Source organism: Phyllostomus hastatus, unplaced genomic scaffold (genome assembly GCF_019186645.2).
Source record: "Phyllostomus hastatus isolate PE091 unplaced genomic scaffold, TTU_PhHast_1.1 phas_scaffold_555, whole genome shotgun sequence".
Classification (NCBI taxonomy): domain Eukaryota; kingdom Metazoa; phylum Chordata; class Mammalia; order Chiroptera; family Phyllostomidae; genus Phyllostomus; species Phyllostomus hastatus.
In genome coordinates this window covers 11,649,730-11,673,379 of record NW_025334036.1, presented here as the reverse complement: position 1 = coordinate 11,673,379, position 23,650 = coordinate 11,649,730, and the positions used below count along the sequence as shown (strand labels likewise).

Here is a 23,650-nt window from a genome sequence, read left to right as displayed (position 1 = left end):
ATGTGTCTGCATAATTAAATGTATATATGGTTACACATTCACTACAGAGCCTTTTGAAGAAACGGAAGAGAAGTGGTTGTCTTCACTGGAAAGTGCGCGGTGGCTAGAATATGTAAGGTTCGTACCCCCATGTTCCCGTTTGTCTGAACTTCACACTTGAGGGAACTGCAGACCCACAGCGGGCACAGAAACCGCGCAGAGAGCCCGCACTCTGCACCCCGCTTCCCCCGGGCGGCGCCCCATGTGACCAGCTGTGTGGGAGGTGACCGTGCTGCGGTTTGCGGGCCGTGTTCACACTCTCCCAGGCCCATGTGCCTGCGCGCGCGTGGTCCTGTGTGACTCTGTCACGGCAGGCTCCTGTGGCCACCGCCACCGTCTGCACACAGCTCCACCACCCCAAGGCCGCCTCCGCTGCCACTCAGAGTCACCCCGCCCCATCCCTGCTGCCTGGCACCCAGCTGGGCTCTCCTCCTTCTCGGCGGTTCGGTCCTTCACGAGTGTTCTCTGAATCTCCTTCCTCTTCGTAAGAGGTCAATGAACTTCCCTGATCTAAAATTCCCTGATGTAAAAATCACACGGGTCTCTGTTGGGCAGTCATGTAAATACTGGAGAAACTCAAATGTTACTGAGAATACAGATGTAGACAGTGCAGGATTAGAGTTCTCCAGTTTCAGTACTTCTAAAAAATCTGTGTCGTGCCAGTATAATTTTTAACAGTACTTTTTTTTTTCAGGACATTCCTGAAACATTCAGCAGAACTCGTGTACACGCTAGAGAGCAAGCGCATCTCTGTGGTCCTCCAAGGTAATTCATTACCGAGAACACTGGTCACCAGCAAGCGGGGGCACTATTGTGTCCGTTTAAGTCAGCTTATTGACTCTCGGCCCTCTCTAATGTGCGACACTACCCCGTTCACTCTCCAGATCCCTCACACTGCTAGGGTAAGACAGGGGCACAGAGGCTGCACGCAGGAGAGCAGGAAGGAGCCGGTTGACTGCCAAGTACTTAATCTGCCTCCCTCCCTCGGGGGAAGGGGGCTCGCAGTCCTTAGTGGGATCATACACAGCATTGCTCTTGGCCAAGGAGCCCTTCTCTCTAACCGTGTAATCTTTTCTTTTCTTTTTTCTTTTCTTCTCTTTCTTTCTTTTTCTAAAGATCTTATTTATTTTTAGAGAGAGAGGAAGGGAGGGAGAGAGAGGAAGAGAAACATCAGTGTGTGGTTGCCTCTCATGCGCCCCCTACTGGGGACCTGGCCTGCAACCCAGGCATGTGCCCTGACTGGGAATTGAACCAGCGACCCTTTGCTTCACAGGCCGGCACTCAATCCACTGAGCCACACCAGCCAGGGTGCCATCTCTCTAATTCATGCAGATCTTAGTGTAGATGCCTCTGGCTCGTGCCAGAGTGTGCCATCAAGAAACGGTTTGATATCAAGAAATTGACTAACTCAAACAGCCAGTAGTGTGAACTTTGTCTAATGTTTGGTAGAAAAAAATTGCAATATAAAATCTTCCAGTTAAGCAAAGGATAATTATATTTTAAATAACTTTATAGCTGATAGAATGTCTAAGCTTAGAGGTGAAATTTAATAAGCCGTGAACTACCTATTAATGTAATAAATTCATACTGCCTAGGATATGAATATACTATGCTGCCAAAGCTTACAGAAGTATTTTTCCCGACTCTCAAATTTAAATGACTTTAGTGAGGTAAAAATATGTAAAACCCTTGGGGGAGGGAAAGAGCAGTGGTGCAGTCTTCCACGTAATGGTTAACGGATGCAGTCCGCGTGTATTCGGCTCTCGAGCGCGTGCGGAGCCCAGCGGTGGAGTGACCACTCCTCTCTCGGCCCCTGGCTGCTGTCGCCCGCCGCGCACGACGCCGTCGTCAGTACATCTCTGCTGCCTTTGTGGTGGCGGTGGGAGTGGCCCGCCCGCTCCGACACTGTCTCGCAGAAAGGGTTCTCTGAAGTGCGCTGAGGTAGTTTATGTGGTATAAAATGCACCCGTTCTGAGTGTAGACGTCAGTGATCTTAAGTAAGTAGACCGTTCTAGAAATTTTCTGTTATCCCCAAAAGAGTCTTCGTGTCTCAGCTCTGGGCAACCACTACCCTCTAGATTCTGGGTTTGCTTTTTCTGGATCTTGCCTGTGAGTGGTCTTTTGCCTCTGGCTTCTTGCACTTAACTTCCTTATTTTTCAAGTTCATTCGTGTAGCACGTGTTGGCAGCTTGTTCTTTTTTTATTTCTGAACGGTGTTCCGTTTGTAGAGGCCATGTTTTCCTGGGATTTGGATAAGGATGTCCAAATTTGCCCATCAGTGAAGTTGGGGAGAATGCCACCTTCACGGCGTTGAGTCTGCCAGCCCATGAAAGGACTGCTTCTGGGTTTATTTGGATTTTCTTTCATTTTGTGAGCGAGGTTTCATAGTTTTTAGCATACAGATCTTGTGTGTGTATTTTATTTCTTACACTATTGTGAGTCCAGTTGTCTTATTTTATTTTTATGTTTACAACCTGCGCACTCAGATCGGTGCTGTGGGTAGACTTCCTGTGGCCTCACTGAGCTCACGTGTGAGGTCAGGTGACTGTTTTGTCGGATCCGTAGGGTCGTTACACTCATGGTCACGTCTGTGGATGTGGTCATTGCAGTTCCCATTCTCACCCAGGCAGCCTTAGCTCTCTCACCTGATTCCCCCGCCAGGGTCTCCGGTACAGGGTGGAACAGCAGTGGCTGGAGCAGGCAGCCTGGTCTTGATCCTAGTCTCTCACTGATAAGGACGATCTCAGTTGTAGGTTTTGTAGCCTCCTGTTAGAGACTGAAGCCACCTTCTGTTCCTGGTCCACTGAGAGCTGTTACCCAGCACAAACATCAGACTGGCATCACACAGGTGCTTTCTGTGTGTGTAGGAAGATGATCGTGTAGTTTCTTTTCTTTTTAAGATTTTATTTATTTATTTACTTTTAGAGAGAGAAGGGAGGGAGATAGAGAAACATCAATGTGCAGTTGCTGGGGGTCATGGCCTGCAACCCAGGCATGTGCCCTGACTGGGAATCGAACCTGCGACACTTTGGTTCACAGCCCGTGCTCAATCCACTGAGCTACGCCAGCCAGGGCGATGATCATGTAGTTTCCGTCCTTTCTTATCAATATGGTGTGTCAGTTGGATTGTCAGGTGTTAAGCCTGCTTTGCATTCCTCGGATAAATTCTCTCATTCCTGGGGTACTTTGGTTTGCTGATATTTTGTTGGTGACTTTTACGTCGAAGCATAAGGGATGGATATCGGTTAATAGTTTTCTTGTGATCTGCTTGGCTGGCTTTGAGAGCCGGGTGTGACCGGCCCGGTTGAAAAGGGCACCAGCTGTCAGAGATGGGGGGAAGCCGTTTGCTACTTTTTTGGACGATGGTGGACAGTCCCACCCCTCTCACTCACCGTGCGGAGTTGTCAGGAGGGGGGACTACCTAGTATTTAGTGTCCTTGACAGAACAGGCAGAAGGGACTCGCAGAAGAGTTCCACCACCCACCATGGAGATGGGACACTGTGAGGGGCATGCTGCCCTTGTCTGGAAAGTGTTCCCCTGTGAAAGGCCATCTCCCACTGGACACGAGTTTAGCTGATATGAAAGTCCAGTGTTTTAGAGTTGCTAGTGTCCTCTCGGGGGTCATTCTGAAGGCACAGAACACAGAATCGTCCCCTCTCCCTCTCCTTCCCTTGCAGCCCTTCTCGGTGTGGTCCTCATTTTCTTTCCATTTCATTGACAGAGGAGGAGGGAAGAGACTTGAGCTGCGTTGTCGCTTCTCTTGTCCAAGTGATGCTGGACCCCCACTTCAGGACAATCCCCGGGTTCCAGAGTCTGATCCAGAAGGAGTGGGTCATGGCCGGGTATCAGTTCCTGGACAGGTGCAACCACTTGAAGAGATCGGAGAAGGAGGTAATGCAGCTCAGCGCCCGCTGCCGGTCCGGGGGTGTGCAGAGACTTGGCTTCGGGGAAGGGACAGGGGGCTTTTTAAGTTCTGCCGCTAGTGCAGCGTCGCTTCTTAGCCCAGGCCTGTGTCCAGTGGACGGGGCACTGGTGAGGACTGTTGTGGCCGTGTGGGCAAAATCTGAAGAATTGTCTGTTCATCTATGTAAGTTGAAAACTACTTGAAGAAATGCAATAATTTTTTTTGCAAAGTAGATAACAAGCACATTAGATATTTTGAAAAATCCTTTTTGGACCATCCCACATTCGTACAGTGGGGCACCCGAGAAGAACAGAGCGTTCGCCACAGACTCACTCTGCACCCAGCCGCAGCTCCAGGCGGGCGCTTTTTCGTCCGCCACAGAAACCTCCCAGGCTGCTGTGGCCGCCTGGACCTGTCCGGGGTGATGCAGCTGCCCGGGGACATGGTGTGAAAGAGAATGGGGTGTTTGGAGGGACGTTCTTGGAGCAGCTGGGGGTTAGTGGCAACTTGGATCCCTAGTTATGCTGCGAGCTGCCAGGCAAGGACCTCATCACCAGGGTTGTTCAGAGCAGGCACAGTGTGTGGCCTGTGGCGTCTTACATTTTGTGACAAACGCTAGGACTCCTCAGGATGCGCCGGGCAGGTCGCAGTAGCTGTTGTCGGCTGTTGTACGTGGGGACACAGCTGGGATCCTATGACTGGTGATGCCAGCTGTTTGCTAGAACTCAGGGAAGTTTCTGAAATCTGAGCCTGCAGGGTCAACCAGAAACTAATCCCAGAAGTAGTTTCTTGGTTTTGGGTGGTCTTTTTATGTTCTAAAAAACTGTCCAGAACTGTGTAAGCAAGGCTTACACATATTTCGCTGTCCCTGTTTATACAGTGACAAACTGTTCATTTCACTTTCAACTCTGCCTGCTTCTCAGGCAGATGAGGGTTGTGATGTTTATCATGTCACACGTCCCTTGCAGGTTTGACAGAAGCTGTGTTCATTCACACGTCCTCAGCTCAGCTTAGGGGCCAGATGCTTCGGCTCACGCGTTTTGTTAGTAATTTCTTCCCCAGCCTCAGCGATGGGTTTGGAAGGAGAGGTGTGAGAGGAAGGACACATCGAATGACCCCGTTTCTGCTCCTCCTTGCCAGTCTCCGTTGTTCCTGCTGTTCCTGGACGCCACATGGCAGCTGCTGCAGCAGCACCCGGCCGCCTTCGAGTTCTCAGAGACCTACCTGGCCGTGCTGGGCGACAGCACCCGCATCTCGCTGTTCGGCACCTTCCTGTTCAACTCCCCGCACCAGCGGGTGAAGCAGAGCACGGTGAGCGGCGTCGTGGCTGCGGCTGCGTTGTTTTCACAGCTCGGATGAGACGGGGTTGGAGGGCGGCTGGCCGCGTGTGTGCAGTTCAGTGGAGCCTCGGTTCTTGAGCGCGATTTGCTGTAGGATGCTGTTCTAGAAGCGGTTTGTTAAGATGGGAGATGTCTAAGAACCGAGGTTGGACCGAATGTACTTAGAATGATTTTGACTACTGCTTTAAGCTGTAATGAATGAATTTCCTAAATGCATTAAGGATATAATCTAGGAGCTTCATTTTTATGAGTATTTCATGTATTTTCTCTGATGTAAGTTGTTTTAACCACTGTAAATATCATGCTTTTACATTTGTATTTTCACACTTCGGCTGTCCGGTGGGCCATCAGAGGCACTGGGTCAACTAGGGTAGAAGCTGCACTGGCAGGATTCTGTGTCTGTGCGAGTCGTGTGCAGAAGCAGTCTCCGAGGTGGCACGTGGGCCCGGTGCTGGACTGACAGCGAGGCGGTCGCATGTCACCCACAGCATGGTGCTGCCTGGCTTTGCTGTGCCGGGAAGACTGGGTCAGTAGGTCAGCCGGTCACCAGGCTGCACGAGCCAGAGCGTGGGTGGGGGCGGGCTCCTGGGAGCAAGGGCCAGCCTCAGTGCCGGGGTCTTCATGGTCTCAGCCTGCTACGAGGGCCGTGGGGAGTGGATTCCTTCTTCCTGCTCCTGGGCTCTGGTCCAGACCCTGAGGTCAGTCCCTGGATAGGTGGCGAGCGGCTCTCCACTAGGACAGGAGGTGTGAGGTGGATGGCAGCAGCTCCACCCAAAGATGGTTTTGCTGCCTCACTTACCAAGTTCTGTACCTAACAGGTAACTGCATAAATGGGTGGTCACATGCTTCACAAGGAAGATGCCGCTGTTGTAAAGTAACTTGGACATTTGTGGTGTCACGTTTGTGAAACCTGAGTTCTTATAATAGCATCCTCATGGCCAGAGGGTCCAGCCTCCTTCCGTCTTCAGGAGGAGTGCGCTCGCTCACACAGGCTGAGAAGTGTCCTCCGGCCCGAGGGGCCAAGGGTGCCTCTTCTCGGGAAGGAGAGCCTGCCACTCTGTGGGCTGGCACTGCTGTGGTTCTGAAAGTTTAGCTTGTGTGATGACAGATGGCTCATCCAAAACCAGGAATTCACGTGAGAGAATCTTTACTTCAGCATCTTTTCACAAAGGTTCAACATTTTTATTTTGCAGGAATTCGCCATAAGCAAAAATATCCAATTGGGTGATGAAAAGGGTTTGAAGTTCCCCTCGGTCTGGGACTGGTCTCTCCAGTTCACAGCAAAGGACCGCACGCTCTTCCACAACCCCCTGTACATCGGAAGGAGCATGCCCCGTGTGCAGAACGGCTCGGTGAAGCCTTTCAAACGGACCAAGGTAAAGGACCACCTGGTCCTCGCTCACACGCCCAAGAACATCTCGCTCAGAACACAGCGTATTGAAAGTGAAGCCCCTTCCGCTGACGACACCGCCAGTGCAGGCTTTGAGGACCCTGTACTCTCTAGAGGACTTGACCGTTCTCTGCTTTTCCCTCCTGGTGTCTGAGGCCCGTGAAGCCCTGGGCAGTGTCGAGAGTCAGCGGATCACAGCTGTGAGCTGGGAGGCGCCTTTCCTGAAACCCATCCACTCTGCCTACTGTTCCCTCTGGAATCAGCCAGCGCAGATTTTTTTCTAAGCCAGAAATCTTAGAAATCTGCACTTAGGCCAGTCGATGGAAGAATAGGATATATTGCCCCCCACCCCCATGCAGGCTAGTTGGGTGGAGGTCTGGAAAAGCTGAACTTCAGTGGAGGAGGGTTGGAGTAAGCACTACAAGGGCAGGGGCACAGTGTCTTTCTGGCCGAACTCCCCAGTCCCCATAACCAGGAGTTTGTATTTGCCACCGCACCTGTGCCGTCTTTCTAAAAAGGGCCGCCTGGGACGGTAATGCTCACCTCTCTCCTGTGCAGAAAAACTACAGCTCCACCCTGAGAGGAGTGCCGGCCTCCTTCAAGAACGGGATCCTCGGTGACCAAGAGGCCCTTCCGCGGAGGAACTCACTAATATTGAAAGTGAAGCCAGACCCCCCGCCGCGGGCCGACAGCCAGGACGGCGGCATGGAGCAGTTCTTCCGAGAGTGGCTCTCCAAACCGGCCGACCTGCACGGCGTTCTCCTGCCACACGTGTCGGGGGTGCACGTGAAGCTGTGGAAACTGTGCTATTTCCGCTGGGTCCCCGAGGCCCAGATCAGCCGCGGGGGCTTCATCACCGCCTTCCACAAGCTCTCGCTGCTGGCCGACGAGGTGGACGTGCTCAGCAGGACGCTGCGGCAGCACCGGGCCGGCCCCCTGGAGGCCTGCTACGCGGAGCTGGACCAGAGCAGGATGTACTTCCGGGCCAGTGGCCCCCACGACACCTCGGGGACGCCAGAGTTCCTCTCCTCCTCGTTTCCCTTCTCTCCCGTCGGCAATCTGTGCAGACGGAGCATTTCAGGAACGCCATTAAGCAAATTTTTAAGTGGGGCCAAAATATGGTTATCTACTGAGACGCTAGCAAACGAAGACTGAAACAGAGTGTTTTCTGTCTGGAGGGAAGCTAGAGGCTTTTTCCTCGGAATTAGAACTGCTCACCCAGGCATTTGAGGTTCTAATAACTTTATATGTAAGAACCGTTGAAATTTGCACTAATGTTTAAAAACATGTTCAATTATGCTTCCTTCACTCTGTAGAAGATAGGCGTGGGTTTCGGTTTTGATGTCCTTTCCCTGTCATGGTAGGTCTGGCGCACTTTGAGGGGATGTGCAGGCAGACACGCCCACACCTTGTTACTGTGATCAGACTCACCGGGGTCTGTCTGCACCCCTTGTTCCTGCCGCCTTCAGGAGGCTCCCAATCCTCAGGCTAGCGACCCAAAGAAGCCCGTTAGAAGCACTGAGCAATCAGGGCTGGGCATTTTTCCAAGAAGCACGGATAGACCTCCCACAGGCAGTAGTAGGTACCTGTGTATCTTTCTGGTCACCTCCTGTTGTCTCTGATGGAACCCGCCTGAGGGTTCAGTGTTCCCACGCCGTAATTTATTTGTGATCGCTTTGGGACCGCAAATCACTGTGTCTTAAAATCCTGAGTTTGCTCTTAACTTCTTAGGACTAACTTTCCAGTGATGTGCACTGTTAACTTGAAAAGCATTTGCTGTAGATAGCATAACTAAACTTAGAAGTGCCTTTGACAGTAATATTAAGGTATGAGAAACACAGTGAAATATAATTTGTTTTTAAAATTAGGGAGTTAAGCCCCCCTACCCCCTACATATTGAAAACAGGCTCTTCACACTGAGTTCATACCAATAGCCAGGAGTGCCCAAAGCCACATTTGCATCCCCCTGAAAGTCTGCGAGGGCACAGCAGGCCTGTGGGTGGTGGGCTGCCCAGGCTTTGGGGGGCCACCTGCACCGAGCCCGCCCTCTTGAAAAGGGCTTTCCCCTCCGTATCTTCAGTGCCGCTGGCTGTCGCTGGCACTTTCCCTGGGAAACAACCAGTGAGGCCCCGAGTCAGGTCACTTGTCCTGAAGTCCCTCCTCCCAGAGAGTGCTCAGTGCTCAGGAGGAGAGAACTAGAGAAATGAAAACACGCTCGGCCCTGGCTGGTGTGGCTCAGTGGATTGAGTGCCGGCCTGTGAACCGAGGGGTCGCCAGTTCGATTCCCAGTCAGGGCACAGGCCTGGGTTGTGGGCTAGGCCAGATCCTTGGTGTGTGTGTGTGAGAGACAACCACACGTGGATATTTCTGTCCTCCTCTTTCTCCCTTTTTCTAGGGATGAATAAATAAAATCTTTAAAAAACAAACAAAAAAAAACCCTGCCCTCTCAAAGCCCCATCATTTTAATAGCAAGAGCCCTCTGTCCCCCTGATACAGCAGTATCAAGAGGAGACTGAGCAACAGAGGGGTGGGTCGTCTTGGTCAGGAATGCCCTGGTTTTGCAGCCGTGTGCAGGAGCCAAAGCTGCGGCGTCAGAGCGTAACCTGCGGTGCTGGCGTGCAGCACTCCCCCAGCATCCCTCGCTCCCTGCTCGAAGGATGAATGTTGTCCCACTGCTCTTACCTGGTTTCTTAAACTGCCATCCTGCACTTGGAAGAAAATTTCATAGTCGTGTCTAGTTAGCTTATTTCCCTCTCTAAACCAAGTGTTTTACCTGCCTTTGTAGTGACTAGCTGTTCCTTTTTGAATCGTTTGCCTTTGCGTTGATAATGCCTCTGGCCTTGAAGGGCTCCTATGCAGTGTCTCAGAGGACTCCCCTTGTGGAGGAACTCAGGGTTCCTCCTACCCATCGCCTAGAACATAAGGGCTCTCTCCAGCCGTTACAAATAGCACCGTTGCCATCGAACATTTTATAGTCCTTTTCAGAATCCTGTCCCAGACCCCCTAGAACGCCACAGCTGGTTTCCTGCCACTGAACCTGTGCTGTTCATTCTCCTCCCGTTTTCACCAGCTGCTGCTTTGCTGCAAATTGTTCCAAGTTTGTTACTTTTGGAGCGGGTTGAGCATTTTTTTTCTCTATAATCTTCTTCCCTTCACCCATTTATGGCAACTCCTTCAGTAATTTTTTTGATTTATAAGTTTAACAACAATTAGGTACTATTAATACTGTCCTCAGATAGAAATTGTGCATATTTTTGTATGATAATCAAATGTAGTAAAAGACGGAGTTCCGTGTTATTTTGTGGGCGGTGGTTGTATCGTGATTACTGTGCCGCAGCGGACCGTGCATAGTATGAAAACCAGCTGCCACAGCCTCAGTCCCGGCCGCCGCAGAGCCGCCCGGCGTCCCCGGGAGCTCGCAGGACATGGCGGTGACAAAGTCCCGGTGGGGTCACTGCGCTGCCCCAGAGCAAGCCTCCCTCTGGGTCCCAGACTCCCGCAAGCGAAGCCGGGCCCCCCGGGCACCAGACAGCTGGGACTTCCAGGACTGAGCTTAAAAGATGTACAATGTCTTACTGTTATTTTGTGATGGAAACCAACTTTAAAGCCAAAAATGTCTAACTTTATTTAAGAGAAGCATATTAGTTTGTGCTCATGGAGGGTGAGCACAAAGCATTCAGCACGTCCTCCCGCCAAGTCGGCCTGCTGTAGCAGTAACCTCAAGTAGCTCACCTTGACTTTGAGAGACAGCTAACACCTTCGTGCCTGAAATTGACTGTGACTTGAGTTACAAAGTAGGAGGGGCAGGAAGAAGGGTCTTGTTCAGCAGTGATGTGTGTGAAGGAAGTTCTGCCTCCTGCTCAATAAAAATCCCAGTCGTCGGTTGGGGTCATTATCAGTGTGATGTCATCTGCGGGAACAGAGTGGTCCGAGAAGTGGGGGCTTGTCCTTGCAGCTGCCTGCGTGGGGGGTCCACTCTGCGCTCTGGCTTCTAAAACAGAGGAGTGATCCCTGACCTTTTTAGCATCACTCCAGAACCAGCTGGAGTTACAGCCATGCAGGTGTTCGTGAACCATGGCCTCACCTGTCATTCCACCTCATCAACTAAAAAGCTAGGAGGGACACTTCCCTGAAGTCCCAGAATTGGTCTGTGGGGGCCTGGGGCCCCAGGCCGACTCCCGGGTCCGCCATTGTGGTGACCAGCCTTCCTTACGCCTTCCCCAGCCCGAGGCTCCCAGCTGTGGGCACAGGAGCCCCGTCTGTCAGTGGCCTTGTCCACACAGAACACCACCCTGATCTAGTCACTGGGGGCGTTCCCGGGAAGGATGGGAAGGGACACCTGCCTGTGATAGAGATCGCTCATTCCTTGGGTGACACAGGCCTGAGCAGTAAGAGCAGGCACTGACTGATGCACTAAGCAACTTGATGAGAATTTGCTTTTTAATTCCTAAAGAAGTAAGAATTTCAACTGCTCATGCCCTTCTTGGATAATGGTAAAATGAGACAGGTTAACAGCTGGGTGAAGTAGAAGGGGAAACTTAGAATCTGTTTCCAGACGTGCACCCTCCTTTTATAAAAGCTGTACACTGTCTCATTTGTTGGGGGGTTTTCGGCTGGTTTGGTAAAAGTCTCCAGTTCCTAAAACGGCCACCCAAGTTGTCCGCTTTTTACAAAGTTCATTACTGCTGTGTGGAATCAAGGTGTGTGTATATTCAAGCCCATACCAAGTGTCCTCTCAGGTTTATTGCTGACAATCACAAAGTCAAAAGGAAATGAAACGTAATTGCACTGAAGCTTTTGAAAGTCCTAGGCCCACGGCTCTCAGTTGAGGCCTCTGCCCTTGGCCCCCATGGCGACCACGTGGCAGACCTCGACGTCCGCCCCCAGCGTCTGCAGCTCGTCCAGCCAGATCATCTGCTTCTGGGAAAGGCGGTCGTTGGGGCCCTTGACTTCCACCAGCTGGAAGGGCAGTTTTAGAATGATTAGCACCTCATGGAGACAGAGACAGAACAGCCATGCAAGTAAGCTAGTGTTCGATTCGCTATGGTTCCTTACATGGTTCATTCTGTTGCACTGCACGGCTGTCAACATTGAAAACTTCTGCTCTTAAAAAGACACTACTAAGAAAATGAACAAACAAGCCACAGGCTGGGATGCAATATACCTGATAAAGGACTCAATGCCCAGAGGGTTTTTTTTTTTTTTTCAGTCTCAAAGCTCACGGATGAGAAAACAGCTCACCTACGGCGGGCAGCGGCATGAGGCCAGGGAGGCATCTGGCCTACAACACGGGAGGTGCTCGCTCTCGGCAGCTTCAGAAATAGCGCCCAGTCCTCCTGGCCTCCTGGTGTGCAAGCCCCTACACCACGCTGCCCTTGAGCGTGGGTTGTACCCGGTGACCTGCTTCTAACAGCAGGACGCAGCGAGCGTGACGGCACATCACTCCCGAGATCAGGTGAGAAGGGACGGACTACCATCATTCTCGCGTGAGCCGCCCCGTGGAAGGCAGGCCCACGCAAGGAGCGAGGGAGGCCTCCCCAGCCGCTGCAGGACCCTGGCCCTCACTTCAGTCGTTTTCTAGGGATTCGATCTCCCTGACAACCACACAAGACGTGGCTCGAGGGGGACCCAGGATGAAGTCGCTGATCCAATTACAAACAGGACTTCCCATCCCGGCTCCACTGACCTTGAAGCGATGACTTTGGGAGTTCCACACCACCAGGTCGGGCAGGCCCCCTCGGCAGTGCCGGAAGTCCACAGCCAGGCGTCGGCACACGCCACTCAGGATCGGGCCCCCCACGCAGGAAACCAGGTCCTGAACACAGAAACGCGGGTGACCAGCCCCTCCCTGGTGACCGCGGCCCTGAAATACTCCCAGTGACCATGAGACAGGACGGGCTCAGTGGAATCCAACAGACGTGGGTCTGAGGATGCCAGATATGGTTTTGCACCGGGACTCCAGAGCTGCCGGCTAAAATTCCCCCAGCAGCTCTGAGAAGTCAGTTTTCCTTTGCCAGTTCCCTCCCTTCTGCCAGCCGGGAAAACCCTGGGAGCAGGCGGGGAAGCAATTTGGAATAGGACTGCGCCGGCTTACAGAGGCTTTAGCCACAGGGACAGGCACAGCGTCCCCACTGCCAGGGGCCATGGGTCAGACGACAGGAAGCTGCCCACCAAGGGGGAGGAGGCATGGTGGACTTGTATGCCTCGACGTGTTCCCACTGACAGCTGGCATCTGGGCTGGGGCACTGTCGCATACATGCACACACGCCCAGATTCACGCATACATGTACACGCACATCTGTGTGTGCGTGTGTCTGGTGTGAGGATTTTCACCTGAGCTTGCTGAAGGGAAGCGAAGCGATCCCAGCTGACTACAGAAGCCGCTCGGCCTTCCTGAGCCTGCCACACGTCCGCCACCCAGGCTCGCAGGTGCTCGGCGGGGGCGCTGTGGATCTGCTGCAGCCTGGCCTCGATGGCCGGCTCCCGGCTGGCGAAGAAGCTGTCCGTGTGCAAGTCCAGCGGGAACGCCTGGCGAGACCCGAGCCATCAGGGAGACTGGTCAGCACAGCCGGCCCATCTGGTTGAACTGGCACATTGTTTTTTCTCAAGGGGCGGGTAAAAAATGTCTAACATAAAAGCAATTGATTCCACTGGCTTTTAGAGTAATAACGTGGAAGGCGTTTTTAGGGGAATCAGTGGAACTCTTAGCAAGCACGTGTGACAGACGGCACCTGTGGCAGCACCTGGCTCACACCTGGACCCTGGCAGGTGCTCAAAAAGGTTGAAGCTGCAGATACACTAACGTTGCAAATGGAATGTTGAAGGTCAATGCACCTTCAAGTCTCAAACTTGAAACGAGCACCATGACAAAAAGGCTGTGCCGGCAGGTTTGGGGGTGGGGGGCCAAAGACACGTGGCCCAGGTGGGCGTGGGTGACGGACAGACACACAGCCAGGACCCCAGAGCTCGGCCGGCTACCTGGTAGGCGGTTCTGAAGACGTCGGGAATCCCGTCCATGAAGATGACGTCCCACAGGAGGAGGCCGAACAGCGTGCTGAAGGTGGACCCTTCCCCATGAATCCCTGCGGCCAGGCCACACACACAGAGGAAAAGTCAGGCGCCTCCTTCTGGTCAGGAACCGCCACCACAACCCACCTCCTCGACTCGCAGGAAATCACAGAGAGACTGGGGATTTGAACACCACATTCACGCTGTCCCTGGCTTGTTTGTTAATGTTATGTGGCTTATCCACAGAAACAGCCTCGGAGCAAAACCCGTGTCGCCGGCTTCTAACGTCCCACCCCCCACCCACCCACTGCCACTGAGCACTTTTCCCCACAGGCGTGAGGTGGTGGCTGAAACGTGGGCCGAACAGGGGAAGATGGCCTCTAACACCCAGAGTCCGTCTCGTTCCCTTCCCCACCCTCCCTGGTCAGCAGCGTCATCCACTGAGGACAGGATGGATGGACGACAGCGGACCAACGTCCCAGGGTGACTGGGAGGCCTGGAGACAGGCCGTGCCCTGGTTACCTTGGTCGAAGCCGCTGCGTCTGTAATAGGCCAGTGCCAGCTCCTCCACGGAGCACAGCACGGTGGTGGGGGTGGCAGCCCCCCCGGCTTCCATCACAAACACGGACTTGCCCATCCCGTGCTGCGGGCACAGCCGGCCCGTGATGGTCACCTGAGGTGGCGACAGGAGAGCGCCCATGAGCCTGACTTTGGTGTCCCGAGGACACACTGTCTTACATGCCCCAAAGCCACTTTTCTTAGCAGAGCTCAAGGCTGCGTGACCTGCACTGTGGCACCTGCGAGGAGGTGGCCAGGTCACCGCCCTGGCCCTGGGGAACACGTGGACCCCCAGAGCTGCTCTCCACGTGCCCTGACCGAGAAGGCGAAACTGGCAAAGGCTGTGAGCTTCTGACCTGGGAGTTTTCCAGAAAGTCGTTCCACCCAGGCCATGCGCAAACCTGGCAGCCAGCCCGGCCCAAGTCAGGAGAACTGGGGTGAAGACAAGGAACAATGGCCAAGGCATGGTCCAATGTGAGTTCTGTTTTCTAAGTCTAAAAGAAGACGCAGTCCTGGCTGGTGGAGCTCAGTGGATTGAGCATGGGCTGTGAACCAAAGTATCGCAGGTTCGATTCCCAGTCAGGGCACATGCCTGGGTTGCAGGCCATAGCCCCCAGCAACTGCACATTGATGTTTATCTCTCTCTCTCTCTCTCTCCCCCCCTCCCTTCCCTCTCTAAAAATAAATAAAATCTTTTTTAAAAATTAAAAAAAAAAAAAAAAAGATGACGACGACGCACACTCCGAACCATCCTGGGCTGCCTTCACTCAGGACGGAACCCGAGAGACAAGACTCACGTGTTTCACATCGTGCACGGTGATTTCCGGCAGCCGGCGGAAGAGGTGCCTGTACTTCTGACAGCTCGGGGACTCTCTCAGGCGCACGGCTCTCTGGTACAGGGAAAGGCGGTGCCCCGTTCTCACCTCAGGATCCGCCAGCCCTGCGGCGATGCACTTGATAGCCTAGCAAAGAACACGGTCCCACATCAGAATCCAGAAAGCCTGGGACGCATCCAGTGAGTTCATGTGACAGGAAACTCCGCTGTTGGTGAGTGACTGAGTTTTTCTAATTAGCCAAACAGCCCTCGTAGAGATGAAGACTATTCCTGAGGTGTCATTGTGATACTCTGCGTGCGCAGGTGAGTCACGCTGTTCCCTGACTACAAACGTCTGGAGCACCAGGGACCAGGCTCCTGACTCGACCTCCCAGTTACATCTCAGCTGCCACACTCTCATGGAGACCCAGCAAGTCCAGGACACCCTGGAGCGTGGGCCCCAGGACACGGGAGAGCCAGACTGGGCTCAGTGGTGCTCAGGCATCACCTGGGAGCTGTGAGAGAGACAGGTGTCCCCACCCCTGAGCCACAGAGGGAGCACCTCCAGGGCAGGGCCCGGGCGTGTGACTACTTAGGGGCTCCTAGGTGAGTCTCACCCTGAGCTGTCCAGGCTTCTCACTCAGGGAGAAGCTTAGGTTTGCAAGAGCTAAATGCATTTCCTATGGTTATTCAGACTTGGGCCAATAAACCCACTGAAAAACCCCTGCCAGGATGACAGTCATCAGGCAACGGGAAGCAGTGAGTGCTGGGAACAAAGGGGGTGGAACTGGAGCCCTCGTGCACTGCTGGCAGAAATGTAAAAATAGGCCCTGGCTGGCATAGCTCAGTGGATTGAGCTCGGGCTGCAAACCAAAGCATTGCAGGTTCGATTCCCAGTCAGGGCACATGCCTGGGTTGCAGGCCACAGCTCCCAGCAACCGCACATTGATGTTTCTCTCTCTCTCTTTCTCCCTTCCTTCCCTCTCTAAAAACAAACAAACAAATAAATAAATAAATGAGAAATGTAAAAATAATTCAAATGCTGTGGAAAAAAGTTGGGGGCTTCCTCGAAAAGCTAAACATGGAACCACCCTAGGACTCAGCCATCCCACGTGGGGTATTTTCAAACAGAGACTCGCACCCCCTGTATTCTCAGCAGCGTCATTCACAATCGCCACAAGGCGGGAACAACCCAAGTGTCCGCCGACAGGTGGGAGAAAATGTGATCCGGAAAATGGGATAGGACTCAGCCTTGAAGAAGAGGGAGATGCTGGCACGTGCCACCACGGGGAGGAACCTGGAGGACACTGTGCCCGGTGGAACAGGGCGGCGACAAAAGGACAGACACTGTGTGAGTCCATTGATGTGAAGCATCTGGGACAGGCCAAGCGACGGGAACAGAGGTTAGATCAGAGGGCACGAGGGGCTGGGGGTGGGGGGGGATAACGGCTTAATGGGTGCAGGGGTTCTGTTGAGGGGGACGAAAATGGGAAATAGAGGCGATGCTGTCACAACATTGTGAGTGTGATTAAGGCCACTGAACTGTACACTAGAGACTGTGCCAGTGGCAGGCTTTATTTATGTGATGTACCTTTTACTATAAAATATAAAGTAAAAAAAACAAAACACCCTGAACAATCCACCAAGGGTCAGGCCATCAGGAGTGGAATGGTCAAAAGGAATCGAGGATGAGGCACCGGCAGGAGGCAGGCCGGTGGGGGCCTGTCCGCAGGCAGGGGACAGCCAGGCCACTCACCTTGGCCTGGCCTGGCCAGCAGGCACTAACCAGTTCCAGGACTGATGTAGAGAACGCCAGGGTGGTAAGGGGAATGATGAAGACGGTGAGGGTGGCCAGGAAGAGCTTTGGAAAACGGCTAAAAGGAACCGAGATTTTCCATCCATCTCCCAAATAAGCTCTGTGGCTCATCTCCCTCTGGGAATGTAAGTACACACTCCCGTCAGCAGAGTGGGGGGTGGGGCAGCGAGGGGAAGCTGCCCACTTGTTTGAACCTCTAATCCCACGAAAGGAAGCAGCAGCCTGCACACAGCCTCTCTGAACGGCTGCCCGTGGGCTGGCAGGTGCCCTCTGTGGCTGTTCCAGCCACGTGACCACGGCGCGGGAAGGAGATCCCAGCCCCACCCTCCTCCAGACGGCGGAGAGCGGCTTCCCCAGCCCGACCTCCTCCGGCTCACGAGGCACCTCTTCAGCTGAGGGTGGTAAAAACAGCCAGCCGTGTCTCCACACCCAGGGTCAATGTCTCCACCCCTGCATCACCCTGACTCCGGGAACGAGCTCCTGGGGAAAACAGAAGCCCTCAGAAGCACCATGCCCTCCGTGCGTGGCCAGGGCGAGGCCAGCCCGAGGACGGGTGGGAGGACTCGGCGGCCACACACACAAAGGGCCACTGTTGCCGCCGGGATCAGCTGCAGAGGCCCCGTGCCGCCGGCCCCAGAGCGTCCCCAACGGAGATGGTGGCCTGTGCAGCAGCCAAGTGCAGTGGCTCGCAGAGGGACAGAGCTGCTCATCCAGTAGCTGCCATGAGACATCCTTCAGCAGCCTCCCACCCGGAGGCCCCGAGCAACCAATGAACAAAACCTCCATTCCCAGAACGGAAGCACCTTTCTGGAAAGGCCCTGCTGAGGGCGCAGCTGTCAACTCTCCTGGCCCCTCGCCCCCTCCCCCGCTGGGTTAATTCCTGAATCCCAGCACAGGTCCCGCTGCCAGGCCTGATTTGCCAACTGCTCCCACATCAGTGAGCACAGGACAAAAGTCTCCTGCCTGGAGATGCTTGTGGCCACGCTTGTGGTAGCGACCTCGTTCTTTCTTTTCTTTTTAACGTTCATTGGTTTTAGAGAAACAGACAGACAGAGAGAAACACTGATGTGAGAAATATCAACTGGTTGCCTCCCATATGCGCCCCGACAGGACTGAACTTGCAACCCAGGCATGTGCCCTGACTGGGAATTGAACCCCAGACCTTCTGGTGTATGGGACAACACTCCAACCCTCCGGCCTAGAGCTCGACCTTGCTATGTCTTTTAGGGAAAACACGGAGAAAAGGAGGTTAAACGATGAATGTCCTAGTGACATGTAGATGTTTAAGGTGGCAACACGCTGCTAGACTTTTCCAGTTTATGAAAAGTGCAAATGGGACAGCTCAGGCATGCATAGAGACTGAGTACCGACCGGTTCGAGGCGTTTCAAGTGCTGGTGCAGGTTGAGAGCCAGCCGGTCCCACCAGCGGCCTCTGCTGTCGGGACAGTAGATCTTCTGGGCCAGGAGGTCCTTCAGTTCCTTGACCGCTTCCTGTGGCAACAACAAAGGAAGCCCGTGAGACTCACACGTGCCAGAAAAGCAAATGAGATTGGCAACATGTTTACAAAGCACAGCTTCCCATTCTGCCGTCAGGCCATGGCCATGGCCACCCTCTGGAGGGGCCTGAGCTCCCCGAAGTGTCCCTTTGGGTGCCCCGCCAACTTCAAACAGTGCATGGCATTCTTGCAGATAAGTTACCGACACAGGGCCGTGAGGGATCAAGTTCCAGGCAGCCAAGCCCCAACCCCCTCCCAGGAGCCCTTGCAGGTCCTAGGGCCAGCGCAGTGAGAAATTTGGGGCGGGCAGGACACATTCACAGGGGCGCTTTCTGGTCTAAATTTGCACAAATCATTGTACAAATTTGCACAAATCGTAAATTTGCACAAGTCATTCTTAATCTGTTGTCCGTGGGTCTCTCTGCAACATCTCCTGACTGCCCTAAGAAAAATGCACAAAGCCCATGTACACGTAATTGCAGGGTCCAGAGTCCCCAAAACTCCTCCCGTGGACCCTCTTGATTCAGGGACCCAAGTCAAGAACCCAGCTTTGGCGAATCCTCTGTAAAAAAACATTTTCCAAAACAGAACATTGAACGTAACAGAGGTTAACTTGCACGACCTCACAGAGTTCAGTGCAAGAAAGGATATGACCAAATTTCGGCTTTGTGATGATAAATTACCTCCAGACAGTCCGTGACAGCTGTGAGGGGCACACAGAGCCTGTGGGAGACCGCCCCACGGCCACCCGGCGCTCCGGAGGGGCTCAGCCGCAGGGACTGACTGGGCTCTGTGTGGGGCCGCGTCCGGGACCCTCAGGCCAGCTCCCAGCACAGCGGGCCGTCCAGCCACGGCCCTGCTGACCCAGCAGACAGCGGGCTGCCCACTTTAAGTGTCCGTGGAAAGTGTCGACAGCCGCGTGGGCTCCGCCCCCGCCCAGTGCACCGCTGAACTGTCCCGAAAGGCCGGACGGAAATCTGCGTTCTCACCTCGTACATGTGGAGCCTCTGCAGGATTTCCACGGCCCGAGAGAGGATTCTTGTGTAAACCCACCCGACAGTGAAGCACCGCAGGAAGAGCGGTAAGTTCTCGTGGTACCTGAAATGAACGTGGACACACCCGCGGTTTGGAGTTTGGTTTACTTATTGTGAGGCAATCCCAAGCAGTGACAAAGCAGACCGAGTGCCTACCTTTTTTAAAAAAAATTTATTATTTAAAAACATTTTTCTTATTGTTGGCACTATTACAGATGTCCCCATTCCCCACCCCCTTTGCCCACCTCCACCCAGCCCCTGCCCCTGCCCCTGCCCCCCGTCCCTCTGGCCATCCCCACACCGTTGTCTATGTCCGTGGGTCACGCATACACGTTCTGTGGCTAACCCTTCACCTGCTTTCATCCAGCCCCTCCTCAAGCCCCCTCCCCTCTGACAGCTGTCTGTCTGTTCCCTGTGTCCATGCCTCTGTTCCTCTATTCTTTCCTTTAAGATTTTATTTTTTCATTTTTAGAGAGAGGTGAAGAGGAGGAGAATGAGAGGGAGTGGATTATCAATGTGTGGTTGCCTCTCGAGTGCTCTGTACCAGGGACCTGGCCCGCAACCCTGACTGGGAATCGAACCGGCGACCCCTTGGTTCGCAGCCCGCGCTCAATCCACTGAGCTACACCAGCCAGGGCTATTTCTGTATGAACTTTAAGTCCTAAATGTCTTTCCAGAAGACATATTTCACAGTACAGCCTGATTTTTCTCATGGCTGTGTAACAATAAAGGAAACCTTTCTCAAATATGGAATACCTTTAACATCAAACCAGAACAGGGAAGGCTCAGGCACTGTGTCCTTGAACTCTGGAAGTGTTCAACTCCATTTCCCTTTTCAGGATAACACCCGTCTTTGAACTCCCATGGAGAGAGCATGTCTGGCACGCTCCCCACAACGTCTGCCCGAGGCTGGGTCCCCCCACCCCATTAAATTCAACGTCAGCTCACCGATACTCGGGAGTCAGCAAGCCCAGACAGCCAGGGACGGCCAGCCCACTGCTGGCTCCCCTGAGTGTCTGGTGCACAGGGACCTGAATTGCAGCGAGTCCCCCTCAAACGTGCAGACGCCCCCTCCCTTTCAGACAGCAGCGCGACTGCGCGGAGCAACCAGGAGCGTCACCTCCGCAGCAGGTCTGACCGCAGGACCGAAGGAGCAAGTGCTCCGTGAAGAAAACGACCTAACCACCGCCCCCCCACCGTCTCACCTCAGGGAAGGGTGGTTTTTCAGGGTGTCCCAGTCCCTCTTGGCACGCTGAGAGAGCTCGTTCGCTGCTTCCCAGTTCCCGCTGGCCATGGCGGTGGAGATGTCGCTCAGCGTGTGGGCGGCGGCTGCGTACCTGCAGGGACGACTGTCCTCAGGTCAGTCCAGTCTAACGTCACTTACATATCCGGGTCCTTTGAGTTTTCATTATTTTCACTATTTACAGCATACCGTATTTTGCCGTGTATAAGGCACCCTGTGTATAATGCACACCCACATTTTTGTGTGCGTTATACACGGGATTATCATACCCATGATGATACCCATGGTCTGTCATCATCATACTAATGTATACGGTGCATCCTTATTTTTCCCTCAGAAAATGTGGGCAAAAATAGTGCGCATTATACACGGCAAAATACGGTACCTACTTTCTACAAAGAATATGGTTTATTATTTTTCTCCGTAGCCCCACCCCCAACTTTTGAACTTGGTTACTCCATGGTCCTGTCAATCACAGAACTGAAAGGTAATCTTCAGCTATAACAGTAATAATGGCAATTATCATACTAAGATATAAGAAGCTATCCCCAGAGGCCAGGCCCTAAGCTCTTTATAGGTACCAATGTGCATATGTAGGAATATACTACTATTCTCCCCATTTTACAGGCGAGGAAACCGAGGCAGAGCAGTTTTACAGTTCAACAGTATAGAGGCTGGAACTTGGCTCCTGAGCACAGGGTCTCACAAAAGGGAAAAGTATAAAGTGAGTAAAAATGAAAAGGTAAAAAGACACACAGCAGCTAAAAACAGGGTAAAAGGAAGTGTTAGAAGATTCGCCAAAAAACATTCCTCCAGCTGAACTAAGGCAAAATGGGTTGAAATCAGCTTTTATTGGCATTACTTTGATTCAATGATTTATTTTGAATGAATATGCTAGGCAATATTTCAACGACTTTCCTAAAATCAAATAGAATCAAATTCAGTTCATGGGAGTCATACACCTTAAATCGAGACTCACAAGTGACATTTTAGGGGATCCAAATTTATTTGTCTTCTAAAAGGTTTATTTTTAGGAAATGCAAATATTTTTTTCCTCTAATAACTATACCATGTTTATCAAAACCTACTTTTGCCAGTCAAACCAAACATTCACTAAATCCATGTACCAGCATAGGTGAAAATTTCCAGTGAAAATTTCCAACCTAACGCATCCACGGGTCTGGTAGAAGCACAGAAGTTGGTATCAGCATTATCAGAAGCATCCTTACTAGGAAAACACTCATCTTCAATCTTGTCCGTGCTGACAACATATTCCCAAGGCAGGTTCGTGCAAATGTCTCCACTTTCAAAACTGCTCCCTGCCAAAGCTACTTGGGAACATAAGCCAGGAGAAACTTTTGTAGCTCTGACCCAAAATCATCAGTTTTGGCAAGCGTAACTGAGCACATTTCTACATTCTCCTGAGAGTCTCAGAAATGTGTACACGTGGGGCAGAAAGATAACAACAACAAAAAAAACAAACTTTTTGACTAGGAATTTAAGTTTCTACTGTGGCTGAAAAAAAAGCGTTTTATATGAGATTAAGAATACACAGCTCTGGCCGCAAGCGAACGCGATCTGACCTGATGAGGTCTTCTCGGTCCTGGAAGATTCGGGTCTCCCGATGGACGGTGTACTGAGGAAACGCCACGCGGCCGAGGTTGACCAGCAGCACAGTGCAGAGCTGGCCCTGGCCCCCACAGGAAGCCTCCTCCTCCTCCAGGGAGTCGGTCAAGGAGAAAAGCAGCAGGACCCGGGAGAAGACGGCCCGGGGGCCTTGACACAGCCTCAGCGAGGGTCCAGCCGAGGCCTTGGCTCTGAGAAACAGACCATCGAGAAATCAATCACTTTCCGCTTTTAATCATCTGGGTATCAGATCTGACCAATGATTTTCAGAAGTTGCATATGAAGATGGACTGATTATACTTCAATGCAAAGTTTCCAAAAATAAGAATTTGGATAGTCTCCTTTTAATCCTGCAAGAACACTAGTTCTAATTGCATTTTTCCTGAATAATAAAATACTAGAATCGACCAAAGGCCTGTGGCCTGCATTCTCTCACCTCCCACTTTTCCTTGGTCCTAGAAATCACTACGGTATCACAAGAATTGTGAATAATCAAACAAAAAAATGAATCCAGGGTACCAGAAAGAAGACTCATCTGCCTTCTCGACCTAATTGCAAATGAAATCGGCAATTACATTTCGAAAGCAGGTCTCATCTATTATAAGCTAATAGATTATTAGCTTATATCAATACCCTATCAATATTTTAAACGTTTGCACTGTCATGAGCCAACAAAACCTTTTTAAAATCACTGCTCCGATGGCGGGCGGCTTCTTGCCCCAAGTGCAGACGGATGGCTGTCTGGCCAGTTTGAGCAGAGCGTCCACCAGCTGCTGCTTCTGTGCGCTGGGGTTCACCACGTGGAAGGTCTTCGCCAGCGTTTTCAGTTCGGGAGCAGAAAGGAGTTCAAGCACTTCAGGGAGTTCTTGCAACTCAGATTCTGAAACGGGTTTAAAGGACATAGTTTTCAAGAGCTCGAGCAAATTCTCTAGCTGCAGAGGAACCTGGCTTTGGCTTGATTTGCTTGTTTCAGTCTGGACCAACTGGCAACTTGAACCCAAGACTCCCATCTGTCATCCTCCTTATCCTTGGGGTTCCAGTGCAGTACTGTGCTCTGTCAGGGAGCCGGGCACTTGATGCTTCTGATAAGACAACTGAGGTCACATGCTGTTTGCAAAGGCTTCAATCAACTCAACAATTCCTGAGGCAGTCTCCTTAGAAACTCTAAGCTGGGCGCTGCGTGGGGGGTAGATGAAGTTTTCAGAGGCGATGTTAGCATACAACAGACCAGCTTTATTCTATCATAAAGTGAGGAATCTGAGCGAGGACATGAGGAGGTGCCGGATGGAGACAGTGGAGGAGGGCGAAGCAGAACCTTCAGTGGCACACACCCACATACCTGTCCTACGTGGCTTGGTGGCCCAAACCACGTGACAGACAG

General features: G+C 52.5%; 2 protein-coding genes and 1 non-coding gene across 5 annotated transcripts in view; 2 read left to right on the top strand and 1 right to left on the bottom strand.

Annotated features, from left to right (window-relative positions):
- MTMR10 (myotubularin related protein 10) overlaps positions 1-8,995 on the top strand; it is a 37,205-nt gene extending 28,210 nt beyond the window's left edge. Inside the window, exons 11-16 of the mRNA XM_045824960.1 lie at positions 48-117; positions 734-804; positions 3,762-3,931; positions 5,085-5,255; positions 6,478-6,660; positions 7,233-8,995. Coding sequence (XP_045680916.1) covers positions 48-117; positions 734-804; positions 3,762-3,931; positions 5,085-5,255; positions 6,478-6,660; positions 7,233-7,829 — 1,262 coding nt within the window. The 3' untranslated portion in view covers positions 7,830-8,995. The remainder of the gene's footprint in view (positions 1-47; positions 118-733; positions 805-3,761; positions 3,932-5,084; positions 5,256-6,477; positions 6,661-7,232) is intronic.
- Positions 4,268-4,392, top strand: LOC123809830. The gene has a single exon (XR_006784119.1). It is a non-coding gene; the product is annotated as a small nucleolar RNA SNORA77 (small nucleolar RNA).
- FAN1 (FANCD2 and FANCI associated nuclease 1) overlaps positions 8,990-23,650 on the bottom strand; it is a 20,138-nt gene continuing 5,477 nt past the window's right edge. For all 3 annotated transcript variants that reach the window (XM_045824959.1, XM_045824958.1, XM_045824956.1), the window contains 11 exons: positions 22,948-23,149; positions 22,227-22,460; positions 20,606-20,737; positions 19,356-19,464; positions 18,242-18,361; positions 15,038-15,202; positions 14,205-14,355; positions 13,653-13,756; positions 13,008-13,202; positions 12,361-12,489; positions 8,990-11,633 (listed from right to left, as the gene is read on the bottom strand). In XM_045824959.1, coding sequence (XP_045680915.1) covers positions 11,496-11,633; positions 12,361-12,489; positions 13,008-13,202; positions 13,653-13,756; positions 14,205-14,355; positions 15,038-15,202; positions 18,242-18,361; positions 19,356-19,464; positions 20,606-20,737; positions 22,227-22,460; positions 22,948-23,149 — 1,679 coding nt within the window. In that variant the 3' untranslated portion in view covers positions 8,990-11,495. The remainder of the gene's footprint in view (positions 11,634-12,360; positions 12,490-13,007; positions 13,203-13,652; positions 13,757-14,204; positions 14,356-15,037; positions 15,203-18,241; positions 18,362-19,355; positions 19,465-20,605; positions 20,738-22,226; positions 22,461-22,947; positions 23,150-23,650) is intronic.